The sequence below is a fragment of the Xenia sp. Carnegie-2017 genome, unplaced genomic scaffold, assembly GCF_021976095.1.
Source record: "Xenia sp. Carnegie-2017 unplaced genomic scaffold, XeniaSp_v1 HiC_scaffold_23, whole genome shotgun sequence".
Taxonomy (NCBI): Eukaryota; Metazoa; Cnidaria; class Anthozoa; order Malacalcyonacea; family Xeniidae; genus Xenia; species Xenia sp. Carnegie-2017.
The window spans coordinates 8,996,839-9,015,692 of NW_025813486.1; the positions used below are offsets into that span (position 1 = coordinate 8,996,839).

An 18,854-nucleotide genomic window follows, 5' to 3' on the forward strand; every position below is an offset into this window, starting at 1 on the left:
AAGTTGAGAAATGCGAGCATCAACACAGTTTATGCAATATAACGGTTTAGGTAACTTGCCAACCTCATTATCTGGGATGGCAAAAATAATCAAAACAAAATTGATAATATTGCATCTGTGACGATGATTGAGTGCTGCACTTGCAGCTATTAAAGAACCGTCCCAAGAGACGGCCCATTTTGTATCAGGGTTAAAACCTAACACTTTTTTTTCGAGCTCTTTTCAAATTTTATATCAATGAAATTCTTGACATCAGATTTGAAATCTTCACTTATAAGTCCTAGTGTATCGCTCTTGTAGCTGTACAAGAAACTTTTCATTGATGGTAAATAACACAAACAACGTATCGCCATATTTGTTTCAATGTTGACAACATGCGATGGTGGAATACCGTCTAGTTTCTAAATAAAAAAAGGAATGTTTTAATCGTAATGTGAAAAGCTCACCAGAAGATCAATACTTGAAATATTTTATTATTTATACCTCGCTCATACATATCTCATATTCAGGAAAGCTGGGAGATGACGAACGTTCAGATTCATCATCAGATGAATTGGAAGACATCGCGCAACTCTTTTTCAAAACCTAAAAAAATCGATTCTATTTCAAAATCGCTACCATTCTCCTCTCGAAAGCATGATTTTGCGAAAGAGTTTGGACACAGGAAGTAAAATTGCCTTGTGTCCGCCATTTTTGTTTTAAAAATAAGCAAATATCTGGCAAATATAGAGAATTGAATGGTGAAAAGACAAATTTTCCGTTTTGTTTTCTTATTCATGAATAGACAGCGATATGGTTTACTTCAAAATCGGAAAATCATCAAGCCACGTTCTTAGATACCTGGCGCTCGACGTTTTACCCTCAACTATTTAACTGAAGCTAATTTTCCAGAGTTTTGGAGATAAAACAAGTCAATAAGCGGAAACTTTTAGTGCAAAATATTCCCCCGTTCAACGTTACGCAAGTCACCCATTCCACATTAAAATAAAAGCATTTGAAATGGTGAATAGTTTAAAATCCAATTGGTAAAATATTCTCTAGAAATTTGTCAACGAACAAGCGTCATTTTTAAGTTATCTCGAAAAAAAATAGGCTGTTGTGTTGTATTGATTGTTTTAGCTTTGCTATACTTCCCTTTAACACGATGAAAACAGCTAAACTTCACACTTACCAGAATAAATATTGTCAGAGCACGTTTCAATGAAGACGACATGAAACTAAATGAATTTAACGACCACGAGGTAGAAAAGGTCTGACGTCTGAATCTATTCTTTCCACTAACATGTATCCCAGAAGTCAGCATTAATATTTAAAATTCAATTACCAGTGTGATTATGGAAAATACCCATATACTTCGTGATATAAGTTTTAGTATTCCCATATATATCCTTGAAATATGCAGTAAGATTTTAGTTTATTATATTTTATAGAAAAACCACTCTATATCACGGTCAAAAACGAAGTTAAGTGAAACTTCATTAATGTAAACCCAAGTCCATTGCTGTAGAAACGGATTATTGGGGACAATAGACGTTCCGTATAGGCCGATGTCATTAGCACTTAAGGATATAAAAAATTTGATATTGGCAAACTTTGATAATTCTTGTAAAATCTGTAGTTAAGTCTTGATCTTAGCTTATATCTGATCGTTGACGGTCTTATAACTATATCTAACAGCATTGATATTTGTGCTTCTAGTCAATTTCTGGTCCATTCATGTTCTGTGCGTTGCGTGCATTCATTCTTATCAATTAATATATTATCTGAATTACACACCCCACCCCATTCCCTTTCTACGCCTAATTAAACAATTCAATGACCTTGTCAGCAGTAAAGATTGACAAAACAATAAACTGAATCTATCTCAACTTCATCGGAGTGAGCACCTACAGTGGCACTAAGGTAAACTCAATGCATTCTACAGCTGTTTTGCGAGATCGTTCCCTGGTCAAAATAAAATTAGCTTGCGAATGTGAGATGAGTTAGTGAGCTTTTGCTTGCATTTTTACTCCGGCTGCTCCAGTTTTCTTCCTCTGGGAAATTTTGTAAAAGGGTTGATATTTACAGAAAGTATGGCGTTCAGGGAGAACCGTTATAAAAGGTTCTTCTGAGGTTAAAACAGCGTAGACGAGGTTAATATGAATTCATTGTTCGTATACCGGAGTATTTAAATTTATTACTCCTTAAAAAATAACGTTTTCGCTGCGTTCGCACTATACCGGATTTGCTCATCACAACGTCTTCATTTGCTTTAAAAGGGGTAACTGTTCGGAGTAAAAGCTTATTAAGCGGATAGATTTAGTCTATTTGATCGTGTTTCAGACGCTGAACAATTTTACTGCCTTTTAATATAAAGATTATTCAACCTGCTGCGATAGCAATCCGGTATATTGTAAACGGAGCATTAATGAAGACGTGTCAAAAAAAAGCATGGAAAAATGTCGTCGTTTTATATTCGCGTATTGCGTAATGATGGGTATTACCATTATGTGCCAAGTATGGACCAAATTCATTTCCTTATCACAATTCTGCGTCCATGTTCTCGATCATAAATCTTGTTATCAACTTGGGCTAAGTCAGATTAGCACTAGCCTCCCACCCCCTGACGCCAGCAATTAAAGTATTTTTTCAAGGGCTGCACTAAAATAGTTCTCTTTCATTTAAAAAACATTGTTTCTACGCAAGCTTTTTTCTATTGGCAAAAATCATCCATTATATTGCTGTCTCTCTCAAGCCATGAATTCCATGCTTCTTTCTTACAACAAGAATCTTTTGCTCTTTAACAAACAAAACAAAATTTTGCTGGTTTTACTTTCCTTTCATAAATAAGAATGTATTATACATTTTATATTTTACGCATATCTCCCTATTGCTCTCAATAAGCTGATAAAATGTCGAGTTTTTAAATTGACGGGTCATAGACTATAGCGCACCAGCCTTCGACTTTATATTGTTTTGCCAAGATTGTGTAATAAGGACGTCTCTCTATATCAACACCTTCCACAAAGCAACATCCGAAAAACCAACGGAAAACAGTTTATCTCCGGTCGGAGAAAATGTCACATGGCTAATAGAGTCACAATGCATATCGAAATCTTGAAAGCTACCTTTATCATAATCAATTACTTTCACTAGTCGATCTAAAACAAAAAGAAAATTACAGACAGCAAAAATACCTAATTAAGTGATTGTAAACTAAAGCATTTGGTGTCATTAATTCTCGAGGAAATAAAAGAAGCACTGAAAAGAAATAAAAAACTTTTTAATTAGAATTTCGCCTAAAGCTTTTTTGATTCATATTTCCGACGTAGCTACGTCGATTTGGGACGTTTTTTTAGACTTAAACTATGTGGGATACGTAACACTAAATTGTGATCTAAATTTTCTTCTCAGAAAACCATCGATAATCCAGTTTTACTAATGGAAGAAAACTAGATGAGAAAAATTGACATAAGTTGGAATAGATAAAAAATCAGAAACCTTAATGAACTGAAGAATAAATATATTCATAAATGCTAAACAATTTTTTTTTTTTTGGAAATAATCCAAATCAAGATATATTTCTCTCGTGGATGTTTTCAATAAATATCGACCTAATTTCATGCGTTCATTAAATATCTCCAAAATTCCTTTAGCCCCTGAAGAGGGATTTATACAACTTTTAGGTTTAACAACATTTTATCAGGAAGTAAAGCGGTATTTCAAGAGGACTATCCAATACATTCCAATGAGCTAAAATCATTGTAAAAAATTTCTGACTGTTTTTTTTGATGTTCCTTATTTAAGTGTTAGTTTGGTGCATTTAAAATTAGCTTGAAAGAAGTAACTCACACATGTAAAGTAAAGACAAACACAGTATAGGAATATACAGTTAGGTCCACTTCGTGTGCAACTGGCTGCTCTATATTTAATTAGATTACATCATTACTATTGGTCAAAAAAAGCAATTGATTGGCTGCCACTATGGTAATTACATACTTAGAAATATATGCGTGGTAGGAAAAAATTCAATGGAGTGGCTATTCTGTATATTCCCTATACTGTGACACAAATGTTTTGCTTATCATCGTCAAAATATATTTAATGGTGTGTGGTTGACTTACCGTAATTCGTGATCACAAATCATTAAAAGAGCACACTTAATTACTTGAGTAAACAACAGCTCAAAATCTTGATTTGGTAGCCATATTCTTGACCTGCAATTCAGCCATGTTGGTGGTCTGATACAAACGAATATTTCATCAGTGTTATTGGCCCCAGCCGACATGTGCGAGAAACATTGTTTGGTAAATCTCAAGAGAGTGGCTGCAAATCAAGAATTTATTTTATCAATGTTATTGTAAGCACCAACGAACGTGGGCAAACGATATTGTTTGGAAATCTGCATGGAATGATTGCAAGTCAAAAATTGGCTGACATAATTAGATTGATGACGAGAACGTCAATCAGTTGTCAACTTTGCCAAGCGGTGGTCCTAGACATTGAACTCAATAAACTCAATATATAATCATGTTTGTAGCTACATATGCATCAAAAAAATGCAAACCTTTGAAATCCTTCAAAGTTTAGAAGTTATAAACTTGAAACGAAGCTCATGGAAGGATTAAAACAAAGTGCAATTTTGACTTTTGTGCCGTTTAATGGTTTATTACATAAAAAGTTTAAATATACTACAACTGACTGTAAAGGAAACTATCTCTTATTTATGGAACGATATAATAAGTCATTTAAGAGATTTAAAATTGAACTTTAAGACAGTTTCAAACGTCAAACTTTGCATGCACCGAATGCATTCAAGACAAAAATAAATGAGATGAAATTCCTAATTATTTTTTGTTTTAAATGCACTCGGCTCGTAAAAAGTTCAACGTTTGAAATGGAAATAACTCTCTCACGATTTGTACATCTGCTTACTCTTGAGTCCATGTAGACAAACTTTTGAACAGCCTCTGTGAATATGAATATTACAGCAAAAAAACGACGTCACGCTAATCATGACGAAAAAAGGTGCCAAAGATGTCCTGATTACTTCTGATGTCTAAACTTCGCTAAGACTTTTGAAGAGATAGACATTCACTGAAAAAGGTGATGAGGGGGAGAGGTCCTAGACATACAAGTGGTTTCAGTTTCTAAGTAGGCCAAGAAATAAGTAAAAGGATAAAGAGGAAAGTCCGAGAATTCTTCCTGTTGGCGCTCCAGTGGACACGGGAGACTTCGTAAGTCTTAACATCCACTATAACTCGGTCGCAATTAAATAATCCGCAAACCAATATGAAATAGGTACAGTTTAGCCATACCAAGCACTTTTTAATTAAGCATCGCATAGTGAACGGAGTCCTAGGACTTTGAAATGAAGAGGTACATGATTTCTGAGAAATATTAAGATGAGATAAAAGCTGGTCTCACAGGAGCAATTGTGAAGAAAACAATCTTTGGAAGAGCTAATGAGGTGGGATATACCATCATGAAATCATGAAAAGACGGAGCAATGAAAAAATGGGTCTATTTTTTCTACTGGTTCCCATGAATCTTTATTGTAGATGGGAGTCAGATAGGCTGATTTCCTCATGGAGAAAGCGCTAGTGAGCGATTCAAGATTATTTGTTGACTATTCAATGTGTATCTAAAGTACCTACTATGTATGTTATATCTGAAAGTAGTTCTTAATGGGGTGGTGTTCAAAATTGATGGTTGTGGTAAAGTGGAATGTTAAGAATGGTAAGGTTGTTTTGGTAGTATTTGACTACGAACGACTCGAACGATAATAAACAATTTAGAAAAACTTCATGATTTCTAGCTCTTTGATACCTTTTCTTTCTTGTTTTTTTTTTCAATCCTCTGTATTATCGTTGTGCCAATTAACTGAAAATCGCCCCATTTTACACCACCCAACTCTACTGTGTGGGTGGGGTTGGGGTGTTAAAGCAGCCTATTGTCTTTGTGGATGAACTTGGTGAGGCATTTTACCAACGTATTTAACCCAGAAATTGTACAAAATACCTAATTTCCAGTGGAATATCTAAGTCTGAGTTCATGCAATTTGATAGCTTGTTCATGAAAGTGTTACTGCATATCGACATTGCCAAATGATGAAACCCTATTATAACTTTCACTGTCATGTGCAGATATTTTAATAATGGCTTATAAAATGACTAAAAAAACTTATAACTTCCTGTTTTATAAACTAGTTACGTGTAAATTTGCAAGATTTAAAGAGCTTATATTTAGAGATCAAATAAAAACTTTTCAACGGAAAACAATACATTAATCAGCACCTAACTCACATAATGAAGCTTGTTGAAAGATTACACAAAATATGATACCAACATGAAACCTCTGGAAAATAGGTTATTTGTGAGGCTGAACATGGTAGAATATGGAAAGAAGCTGGAAACACCCCCCTTTTAGCAATTTTATGGCTGGTTGTCAGAACTCAGCCTTCTATGACCGATCTTGCTGGAAACTGATTGCAAATTGTAAATGGCACACTCTACATGCGATTAGCTACTATGAAAGGCAGGAAATTAACTCCCATTGTCAGTATTAGATTTACACTCTTCGAGATTACTCTGAGACAACTTCATCCCAATTTTTGATTGAACCTTCCAACTTCACATTCAAAGAAGTTTTGGCTGGCTGCAAAATATAATTGTAGTTTAAAGAAGCTGTTAAATTACGGATTTTAGCAGTGGTATTTTCTTAAACTGCATCATGTCAGTGTGAAAGGTCCATTTATTAAGTTGAAAATTTGGTTAAACCTGTAAAAACCTAGACTTCATAACATAAGTGTTCAAGCAAGTACTTGCACATTCTGTGGGTGTCTGCAGACCCATACGCTCATAGCCTCCAATTCCACTGTGTGATATGTTCATGTTAAAATCCGTTAACCTTTATGACTTTATTTAGCAAAGTACTAGTTCAATACTAAGAAATATATATAAAGTATAGCTAATAGCAAACCTAGCAAAATATTTTACTCCTACAATGCAAACTTTCAGTAAAATTAGAATAACAGCTTATAAAGTTGATAGATTTAGTTTATTTGATTGTATTTCTGACGTTGGACAATTTCATTGCCTTCTGCCTTTTAATACAAAGAAAATCTAACCTGCTACGATAGTAATCTGTTATAGTGTAAACGTGGCCTGAGTATACCACAGACATGACATGAAGAAATTTAGCGACAAATCTTAAAACTAATAAATATGTTGATGCTATAACTAAAATGTTTTAATGGTGTTGATATGATTATATAGAAATGTCCATACATACGCATTGCCCAATACACGGTGCTAATTTGATATGAACTTAGTCTCACAATGTTCTCAGAAAAGTTTTGAATTTGTACACTTAAAAGAAAAATCTTCCTCCTCATTGCAGCTGTTTCCACTCGTAATTCAAAATCGAATCAGCCAAATAAAATTTGTTCATGCTTTCTAAGGTCTCCACTAGTTTGCTCCGAAATTCAGTTTTCCACTTTTTGGACAAGATTGACAAAATTTTCTCTGCCTTTATTTGTTGATTTTCATAATTCGTATCTGTTTGCACATTATTAATTTCGTAACTTTCCATATTCATCATGGAAGCCAATTCATCCCAGAAACTTGCTATATGACGACTCAGTTGACATATTTCACGAGTAGTTAAAACATCTTCATTACTGCTTGTCTATGAAAAGTTTAAATGAAAAGGATTGCAAATTTGTCACTGAAGATAAATTTCGTTCATCTAGCGCGCCTTAACGCGAAAAATGATAAATCGTTGGTGTGCAAGTTACGTCATAGCTGTTATGTTAGATGATTTTAACAAAGGTTTTCCCTTATTTAGAATGTAATGTCATGCACCATGGTGAACATTCCATTGTTCTCTCAATCACGGGGAAATGGTTGCACACCACCTATTTTACTCTGACTTAGTTCATACTTTACTGAATTAAATTGACGAGTTGTGGAAAAAACAAGTTCGAATTGTATATCGATAAAAAACTTGCATGTGGGTATGAGGTACAAAACTTTGAGTATGTAAAATACTATACCACAACAATCCCGACAAGGCAAATACAGAAATGACAATTAACGTAAGATACTTTGTAGTTCTTTGCGTGAAAAATTATTGTTCAACAGAAAAAATGCTGTATTGGATAATAAAATCATCCATGCGATTTTTACATGCATTCTTTTATACGACTTTAACAAAGCTTCAAGTCCCCCATCTTTAGTTTCAATTTAGTCAAATTTCTGTCGCAAATCAAATTGCTCGCACGAGTTCATGTTGTGTACGATGGTTTTTATGAATTTATTTAATTTTGCAGTAAAATTTCATTTCGTACAATCACATGACGAATAATACGAACTGACGAATAATACGAATCAACTGTTAGAAGTACGTAAACTATAAAACTACAGTGAAGGCTGAAATACCGCGTCATTTCACCGCAATTTAAATTTTACCTCATGTAACTGCTTCCAACGTTCAAATTATATATATATATATATTTGATTATAAAAAGCAAACATGCACCCATAACATTCAATAACATCGTCTATTCCTAGCTGTAAAGGCTAAGTTAATCGTGTTGCATTATATGATTTTTGACAACAAATGCCATAGTGTTGAACTGCTCTGCAAAAAAATGGTGACAATGTGTGCCAAAATGTTGAATAAATACCTGATTTGTGGGAGTCAAAATTTCATCCAAATCAAGATTTATTTCTCCAAGATATTTCTTCAATAAAAGTCGATCGAAATCTGTTCGTTCATTAAAGATCTCCAAAATCTTTTTAGCCTTTGCGGAGGGATTTGGAAAACTTTTGTGGTTAACATTAATTTCATCACGTTTCTCAAAAGGTATTTCAAGAAGACCACCCAGTGTATTCCAATCAGTTGCAGCTTTCTGAATAATTTTTTCGATTTCCTCTGTTGTTAGTTTAGTGTAACGAAGATCAACTGAAACGAATCAACAAACAACATACATACAACACTAACATTCTAAACACAAATATAAACGTAGTGTTGTAAATAAAATTATGGCAATAGCAAAATTCTTCAGATTAGTATTGTTTTGTTAATAAACAAAACTCTGCTAAAGTTCAAGAAATTTTCTTTCTCGTCAACACTAATGTCAATGTAAGCTGTTGGTATATTTTATATGTACATTTAATAATCAGCTTAGGAGAAAAATGAGGTTCATTTCATATTATATTACTGTCTTCTCAACTATTTCACTCAAAAATCAAGTATTTCACTTTTCTCATAACTTTATTAGTTTCCTACCAGAAAAGAATGTTGAACATTATGTTACATTGTGCTAAGACCAACAAAAATGATCTCTTTTTTACCTTTTAAATTCCCTATTTGCTGGTCTTCATTAATCTTAAGAGTCCAAAGTACTTTTTCATTACCACTGTGTAGTGTATCAACTTGAGTTATTTTCATCCATCCATTAGCAGGGTATGGTATTTTTCTTCCCATAAAATGATGAATTACGTGACCTTCGTTGTCAAGAGCTTCCTCGTTAAATTCAAATGTAAATGTTGGAAACTTAGTTCCAGGAATATCCAAATTTAAATGATGTTTTCGATCTGTCTTAACAAACATGAAATTTCCTTCCACTCCTTTAGTGTAGCCTTCTTGCAAATGATCATTAATCTGTCTAATGCTTATTGTGTATTCACTGATGAATACGACAGATAAGTCAAATACTTTGTTTTTTAACTGCGGCAACCTTCGATGAAATACAAAAACACGACAATTGAAAGAATGATTCAAATGACTGAGGACTCGATGTTCGTCCAAAGACTTTCCAGCAACGCAAATGTAGAGAGCACTTTCTGGAATACTTATGCTAATCAAGTTTCTTACGACATCAATGTTGACATCACTTGTTATGTTCCAAGTAATGGACTCTACGTTGTCCATGTACGAGCCACAAAAAACGTAAGTGTTCTCCACAACCAATGCGGTCTCATGACCACGTACGCTTAAAATAACAGGACTGTGAAATATTATGCCCTTTGGAAGACATTTCAGAGAACAAAGAACTTTCAGGGAATTCTCTCTATTCAAATGCAGCGGTATATTCCAGAAAGAAATACCATTATTCTCTTTAATTAACTTTATCATCGTTGGTTGAGCTACACAATTTGCATCAACAGTCAGCTCAATGTCATCCAATTCGACAACACCACCATCTGCAGTTATTAATTTCTCCACTTTACGAAAGCTACTTAGATCACCTAAAAATCAGAAAATATATACTAATTCTGTAAAACAATCACAAATAATATAAAATAGGCAATTTGAAATATTAAATTCTAACAAACATGAATACCACTGTGTTACGAGTAATGAACCATATGAATTATTTAGGAAACTATATTTCTTGTAGAAGTTTAATTACTCTAGTTACTCTACAATGCAGTTCCAAAACTGTATAACAGCATGCGACCTGTTCTCACAAAGTGAAACAAGTCAACGCGAACCAAACAGAGTCAACAACACTCTACAACACTCAAAGAATTTTGGCTCACCTTGCTTTAGCTTGTCCACATCCATTTCTGAAACATCAAAAGCAGACTTGTTTTCCTTTGAGAAATCTGATGTTTCGTTTCCCTCTGTTTTCCTTTCATCTTTATGATGATTATTATTACCTACAATTTTTAAAACTGGACTGTGAAATATTGCTGAAATTTTAAAAGATTGACTAGGTTCAAGATATCGAACATTTTGCAAATCAATAACGCTGAAAAAAAAGCAAAATATTTTGTCACACTAAATTGTGTATTTCAATTCAAATCCTAAAAAAACAGCTAATTTTATAAGTTAAAAATATTTCAGAATTGAAATACAACTGCAGTTTTGATGTTTTCAGTTTGTTTGTAGCTATTATTAATTTATTACACAATGTCCGTGTTAAAACTGTCCTTCGTTTTAGCTATTTATTGTTCAATGTCTCTGCTGGCAAAGAATAAATGGTAAATATTAAAAATTTAAGTAGGTAGAACAAAAAATTAGAACTTAAGCAATTCAACTTTTTCTTTACCGTTGCAAAATCAGATACGCAAAAGGGGATAAAATAAAAGTGTAGACAAAAAAACGTAGAAACTATGAAAAATTTCCACTTTTGCAAAAAGTCAATCAAATCGAAATAAATCGTTATGTAACAACAAAATTGGACGAAACATCCATTTGTAGAAAGTCGAGCCATTTGAGCTCTGCAGAAGGCAAATGCAAATATCCAAATGCAAGTTTTGCAGTTAATTCATGCAAGGAGGAAATTATCCAGCTTATATAAAACTTTGCAGAAAATAAAAGTGCTAAAGTATGTCGTTGTTACCTGTTCTCAGAAATCTGCGAAGCATTCGTTTATGACCAACTCAAAAAACTAAATATACTATTATAAAAACTAAATATACGGCTATGATCTTAAACACACTTCAGGCAAAACCATGGTCATCTGAAATGCAATCAGCAGGACTTACTTCAGAAACATATCGATTAAAACTGACTTTTTGATCTGTCAACACATGTTCAGCGCACGATGACAAGCTCACATAAAATGCCCAGTGTCTATGGGAAAAACTACCAAGCTACATAGGGATGAATAGTCAGATATTCAGTTCTTTTCGACTGGTTTATTTTGAAAGCGATTGTATATTTTTAAAAGAAATCAGTAGGGCAGAGCTGAAAATATGAATCTTTACCTTTTCCGTCAGAAAAAAACGCGATCGTGTCGTGTTACAACTCGTTGTAAAATATGCACATTTCAAAAGTTAATTTAAGGAGATGAACGAGAATTAGGAATGCATTACCAAACTACCTACGATGCAACAATATGAGCCTTAGTCAACTCACGAAAACTCCTTGGCAATATTATGAATTATCATTAGAAACGATTTTTATGAAGTTGATAATCAAAGAACATGGTAGTCTATAAGTCTGTCTTGTAACAAGTCACGTGAACTGTCTAGTAAAATATTGTGTTGTTTTTAATGTTTGTAACATTACGTTTTAAGGTTTCAGAAATCGGCGAAAGCTGTAACATTTTACCTGCCATTGATTAGTTATATATGTTCATTGGCATTTACAGTTTAGTAAACACTTAAAATCGTAAGAAAAAAAATTTGTTCTCACCTTCTCTTGCTTTATCCACATCCATATGTGAAACATCAATGGCAGACGCTTCTTGTTCTGAGAAATCTGACGTTTCATTTCCCTTTCTTTTACTGTTTTTTTTGTCATCATCATCCTTATCTAAAATGATTGACACTTGAGCGTGTAATTGTAATTAAAAAATTTAGGTTGTATTCCTAATGAAAAAGCATCCAGCAGTGTTCGATATTGAACAAATACAAGTCAAGTTTTTTAATTTTTATTTAAAATTTGAATTCTTCTATCCATGTAGATTCCAAACCCGTCTTCAGAAAATCAGTACATAAATTCTGACACGGTTATACGAACATAAAAAACATGTGATCACACAAGATTTAAACTTACACCATCGGGAGCTCTATTTTTGGAAGGATAACTTCGCCGCCATTCTTTATGAAAGCAAAAGGCAAAGACGAAGAAAAAAATGTTGCAAAACATTGTTTTTCTCATTGTTCAAGACAAAAATTCACTCAACATATGACTTGTGAAAACTTTTCCATGAACATAACACAAGTGTGTTTTATATTAACAAAATTACACACTATAGCTGCGAAATCGGCTTCAATCAATTATATGGCTTTTGTAGTGGAGTTATCGTTCCAATTTTTGAATTCCCTCGACTTGTTGTGCTACCAAACCCACAGAGATTGGAGACAAATCAAATCTCTTAGAAACTGCATATGGACGAGACACTCTCGCCACTATAGCCGTCTCTTAATGGCAACGTAATTTGACTTTATAATAAAGCTATTTGTAAATTTGATTGCAAACAAAAATGATAAATTCAGAAATGGCAGATTACATGTTGTACACGGCCATATGAAAACTATATGTGCATGCAGGGGTTTATTAAGTGCATGGAGAAGACAAAAATTATACAAGACAAGTTTTCATACCGTTATTGATAATGGATTCAGATGAGTTCTTTTCTTCCACATTCAGTTTCCACTTCAAAACTTTGTTTTCTCTTTGTGAGTCAAGTTCAGTCACCTCCAAATATCCTTTAGCAGGAAAATTCACTTGAATTGTACTAAAGTGATCAACAACAAAACCATCGTTGTCAAGCTTTGAAATGTCTATTTTAAACGTGTATGAATAATGCTCCTTTCCAGTAAATTTTAGCTGTATTTCATAATATCGATCAGTGTTGATGTCCTTCATGTCTTCATTATTATCATTATTTTCATGGAAGTCTTCACAATCAGTGGCCAATTTCAACATTGGAAATCCCACAAACTTCTCACGAACGAAAGAGCTGACAAAGACAACTTTAATATCTAATGTTCCCGTTTTTGACGATCTTCGATGGAATACATATGCATAAGCGTAAAAAAATTCGTTAAGATGACATAAAATACGAGGAATGTAAGAAGGTATAGCTGTAACGAAGATGTATGAAGAAAATGTGTTTATATTTATCAAAATCCTCTTTTCGTTTACATCAATGTCTTCCAAAAATTTCCACGTGGTCTTTTGCTTGTCATTCGAGTACGATCCATAAATAGCAACAATCTTCAAAGAACCATTATCTTCTCTCGAAATAGCTCTATCTCCATTAATGTTAATTTGCAATGGAGCAGGCTTCGAGAAATGTAGGCCGTTCGGAAGACACTGCAGATGACATATGCTACTTTTAAGAAGTTCCAAGTCCAGCAAACTTTTGATGTAGCTTGGATTGTTAACCTTGACCAACTTTATCATTGTACTGTCTTCTAAACAGCCAGGACCAATATCAAAGATAACGTCCTCCATCATTAAATTGCCACCACCAGAAGTGACCAGTTTTTCCACTTTACTGGACGTTGCCTTTGTATCTAAAAAATTTATCACACTTACATTCTTCAACTCCTGCGATTCCATTTCACTGTTTCCAGAATATGCTCACCTTTAGGCAGTAGGCTTAAATTTAATGAATGCGCTTTGACTCACTTGCTTCTTTAGTTTAATGAAGTTAAAATTTACGACATGGCCGGGTCACACATAAACACACATATCTCAATACAATAAAATTGTTGCTTCTTAGCTGCGATAAATGCGGGTGGGAGTGTCAGCAAATATTCATGTATGAATCCCATCATTTGCAGAAAACAAGTTATTTCATAGGATATAAACACAACAAAGCATGCATACATGAATATGGCCGCTGTAAATTAATGCGCTAATCGTGCCACTCAAACTCTTATGTACCTTAACTGTTTCTAGATTTTAAAAATTTTTTTAAACCCACATGATATTTTACCACTATAGAAATGAAAACCACATTTATAATTATAAGTAATTTCGCTTTTTTTATGAATAAAACAGTGTGCTTTCTCTAATGTTTTATGCATGTCAAACACTGACTTTTACAATACGTGAGGTTAAAGGACATAACGTTATAAGCAACAATAATTGTTAATTTCATACCTTTATTCAAAGATGAAAATGACTTTATTCTTTCAAAAGCTTGACTTTCACCATCAAACTAAAACATCGATCATTGAAATGTAGCTACATTCACAATTCACCAGATAAATGAAATAGATTTATAATTAATACTAACTTTATTAATATCTAACTATTACTAAATAAATTTATTACTATTATACTAACATGTCGTGAACTTCTAGTGATGTGTCGACATTTTTAATGTCAAACAGTTTAAATTGCCTTAAAATAAAGAAACTACGTTTTCCGTGTACACATTATCTGGGTCTTTTCCAATGCTGTTTATAAGTATTTATCAAGTTCGTACGCGTCTCAATCGGATTTTAGGAGCGTATTTTTTAACTGTTTGAAGAACGTTGATTGCTTTGACTGCTGTGTTAGAGCTTTATCTTTTTTTGATGTCCTTTTTTATCCAGTTTGAGCTTGTTTCTATTTTTACGAGGTATATAATTTGTTGGAAGTATATGCTCCTCGCTACTCAACACATTTCATGCAGTTGCTTTACGTTATGTTGGCGGAAGATTTCAATGAAATTAACAATCAAATTCAAAAGCATTGTACAAGTATGCATAGTGATTTTCATATCTGCTCCAAATGAAAATCATATGATCATAATGCATCCAATCATAGAGTAAAAACGATGATAGCCACATAATAGATATCATAATAGATACTTAAGAATGCAGACTACTAAACTTTCAACTTATATTATATTACCACATCTGAATTTGCGTGTAATTTTTTAAATTGCGAATTTGGTAACATTTTTAGTTTAAGTAGTTTATTATTTTATAGTTGACCATCACAAATCAAGAAAAATACAATGGAAAGTTTTTATAAATTTGTTCATCAAAAAGTCATGCAGGTTTGACGGTTCTCGAGTTCATACTCACTAAACTACCGTTGTTTTCTGGAAAATCTTTCTAAAAGTTTACTGTTAGAAGTACAGTAGACTCAAGACAGATTTTCCAGAAAAGAACGGTAACTGGTCTAAAAACAAGATGTGAGTAAGTAAATATTATTAATTAAATATACCAGATTGGTGGGAGACAAAATTTCATCCAAATCAAGCTTTATTTCTTCGAGGCATTTCTTCAATACATATCGATCAAATTTCTTTCTTTCATTAAAAATGACTAAAATTGCTTCAGATTTTGCGGAGTGGTTTGGATAAATTGTGTCGTAAACAGTAATTTCATCACGTATGTCAAAAGGTATTTCAAGAAGACCACCCAGTATATTCCAATCAGTTCCAACTTTCTGACCAATTTTCTCGATTTCCTCTGTTGTTAGTTTAGTGTATCTAAGATCAGCTAAATGTAGTAAAGAAAACATGTAAAGAAACACCGAATTATTAAACATCATCATCAGAAAAACGTGAACGTAAAGTCAATACACATAACACCGGATGAGGATGCAGGGAGTGGTACAGCTACTTGGAAGCTCTTACCCTATATAAATAATTTACGATAACACAGACCATACAACTTTGCCAATGTTTTTATTGGTAGAAATAAGCTCTTTCTCACGAAAGACGAAGTCTCGTCATCAATGATGATCAAACCGTAACATCTTGGCTGTAGAAAATTACCCAACAATTAGAAAAAAAGAAGATGATCAATGTGAAAACTGAAGATCCAATTGTCCATTGCAGAGTTTCTCGGACCATAAACGTCTTATCCTTATGATGCAAATCATGTTTTGCGCAAATAAATTGTAATTTCAGAATTGATTTTTTACATTGCGCATGAAAAACGTTTAAATCTCTACATTTTCAGCACACTTGATCTCATATTTGGCAACTACAAAATACTTTATTTACTAGAACAAAAACTTAAGTAAAAACCGACTTCTACTAATGGATGCACTCTTTATTAAATCCTACAAACCAGAACTTAACAATGGCCTGAAAGCCACTGATACAATCAACTTAATCTTCCCAAAAAAATTCAAACTTCCGCACTCACACTTCCTTCAAAATGATGGAAATAAACAGATATACAGGGAGCCACAGTTAGCTTGTAAGTATTTATCGATGAATTTGTAATGAACTCAAAACATTACAGAATGAAATAACTGCCTCGTTTGTTTTCTCAAATATTGAGGTCAAAATGGACCTTTTCTCCGGAGTATGTTTCATATTTTATACATGACACTAAATACTATAAATATAGTCAAAAGTTAGGGAATCCAAAACAATAAATCATATAAAAGTAACTCAAATTTTTCTCAATGCAGAAAAGATTTATCCACCCTTGACTTTTTACTATGTATTTTTATGATGCAAATGTGACTACTGAGAAAATACCATGTACTTGATGAAAAATAAAGAAATGTAAACAATATGTCTACATCATACATTAGCATCGAAAGAAGTCATTTTTTCGACTGGTACAATCATCCCAGCTTATATATCCAGGGCTGTCGTACTATTTATAATATTGAGGGGGCTCATAATGGGGAAATAATTGCATGAGAATGATGTAATACGTCGATAAACAATATATTTCAAAGAACTTAAAAATGTATATCATGCATAAGATGTGAACCTTAAATCAAAATTTCGTATTACCATATATTTACCTTGAAAACATCGTTTCTTCTTCTCTTCTCCAGAAAAAATAGCTATGGAAAAAGTAAAAAGTTCGTGTTTGCATGAAAGTCGACTCAAATAACAATATTCTTAACAAATTTCATAATGTGAATATTATACGTACGTTTATGTCAACGTTTATAATGTTACTAACATCTTAAAGACACGTTCAAAATTAATAAAAAATAAATCATCAAAACGTCTTTGTGTTTACGTTGTATGCATACGTAATAATAAAATTATTTTGGTTCGTGTATAGTATCCTAAAATTTTAATATCAACTGCATTATTTGAGGACAGTATATGTATGCAGGTCGCTTCAGTACTTTTTCGTCCAAAAATGGCAATAGATGCATCAACCAAAAACATAAAATACTGCTGCTTTTTGTTGACTATATAATTCCTCATATTAACCCTTTAGGTAGCAAACTTTTCAAAAAATGCTGGCCATTTTGTGGGGTGAATGTTACAAATCTCCTTCACTGCAACAAAAAGGGTTAAATCAAGGGAGTACGAATATATTTGCAAATTGAAAAAGTCAAAAGACGTGCGAATAGGGTATGAATGTGCGAATAGGATATGAATGTGCGAATTTGCCGTGGAAAGTGCAGGTCTCCTCGGGCCTTTTCAGTACCTTTATCTAATTATAGAGCGTTTGTATAAGTTATCTCTCCAGTTGAAATTACTTTTCCGTTTTTCTATGGTAAAAATTTTTCTTAAGAAAAATAGAATATACCGTTTGTAATTTGTAATTAAATCTCAACACTCATTCCTCTAGAGAGTATGACTACGCTTTAGACATTTTACTCTCACTTTTCATTGAAAATTTTACAATATATATTTATGGTAGTAATGGATTTTTTCTCATAATATTTTCTCTTCGAATTTAATTAAATAAAGACTGATAAGCAAAGAAATGATGTCAATATCCCGTAAAAATATGATGTAATCAAATTGCTATTGTACAACGATCACATAATTGAAGTGTAATTAAAAAAATGAGAAAATTCAAGCCAGTATGCTTACCCATAAGTTCTGGTTTGTTTTTCAATTCTTCATTTGACCTTACAGCAGCATGTACCCGAACAGGGAGATTAGGAAATATTCGGAGAAAATACGCCCTGTAATCACCAATCTTATAAAATGGTTCTGGTTGAGGTCTTGGCCGTGGTCGATCGTTCCAATGTTGGTTAATATTTCGAATAAGTCTTAAACATTCTGTCCATGAAGAGCCATATTTAAAAATCTTTCCAGTCACCACGTCCGTTCTAAAATAATCATAAACATCCCTATCCATTTGACTTTTCCAATCTGAGGATTCACTATTCAATTGTTGAACGACTCTACACAGGGGATCATTTGTCTTAATCTGCTGAAGATTCCCAACTTTACGTAACATTTCAAACTTCTCATCATCTGACATGAGAAATGGGTGTTTTAAAGCTTCGTTGGCAGATGGTCTTTCTTCTGGTGGTAGTTTTAGCATCCACGACAGAATGTCCTTTAGTGTTTCATCCTCGATTTCGTACAAGCCAACAGGGTTTCCATTCAGCATGTTGTCCAGTCGAAACCGTTTATTTCCAAAAGGATGCTTCCCTTTTGTTGCAACATAATATGCCACCATTCCTGCATTCTAAAAAATTAACAATGTAAAGTCACAAATTGACTGTATATATGCATGACT

The 18,854-nt window shown here is 33.2% G+C and overlaps 1 protein-coding gene across 3 annotated transcripts in view; it reads right to left on the reverse strand.

The window, feature by feature from the left end:
- Nucleotides 1-6,883: 6,883 nt before the first annotated feature.
- LOC124449783 overlaps nt 6,884-18,854 on the reverse strand; it is an 86,786-nt gene continuing 74,815 nt past the window's right edge. The window contains exons 19-28 of one of the 3 annotated variants that reach the window (XM_047000687.1): nt 18,197-18,803; nt 17,161-17,202; nt 15,613-15,890; nt 14,557-14,614; nt 13,047-13,964; nt 12,133-12,252; nt 10,530-10,649; nt 9,339-10,235; nt 8,669-8,946; nt 6,884-7,668 (exon numbers count right to left, since the gene is read on the reverse strand). In XM_047000687.1, coding sequence (XP_046856643.1) covers nt 7,372-7,668; nt 8,669-8,946; nt 9,339-10,235; nt 10,530-10,649; nt 12,133-12,252; nt 13,047-13,964; nt 14,557-14,614; nt 15,613-15,890; nt 17,161-17,202; nt 18,197-18,803 — 3,615 coding nt within the window. In that variant the 3' untranslated portion in view covers nt 6,884-7,371. Of the gene's footprint in view, nt 7,669-8,668; nt 8,947-9,338; nt 10,236-10,529; nt 10,683-12,132; nt 12,253-13,046; nt 13,965-14,556; nt 14,615-15,612; nt 15,891-17,160; nt 17,203-18,196; nt 18,804-18,854 lie in introns of all 3 variants that reach the window. The other 2 variants (XM_047000686.1, XM_047000688.1) reach the window with 2 other exon arrangements.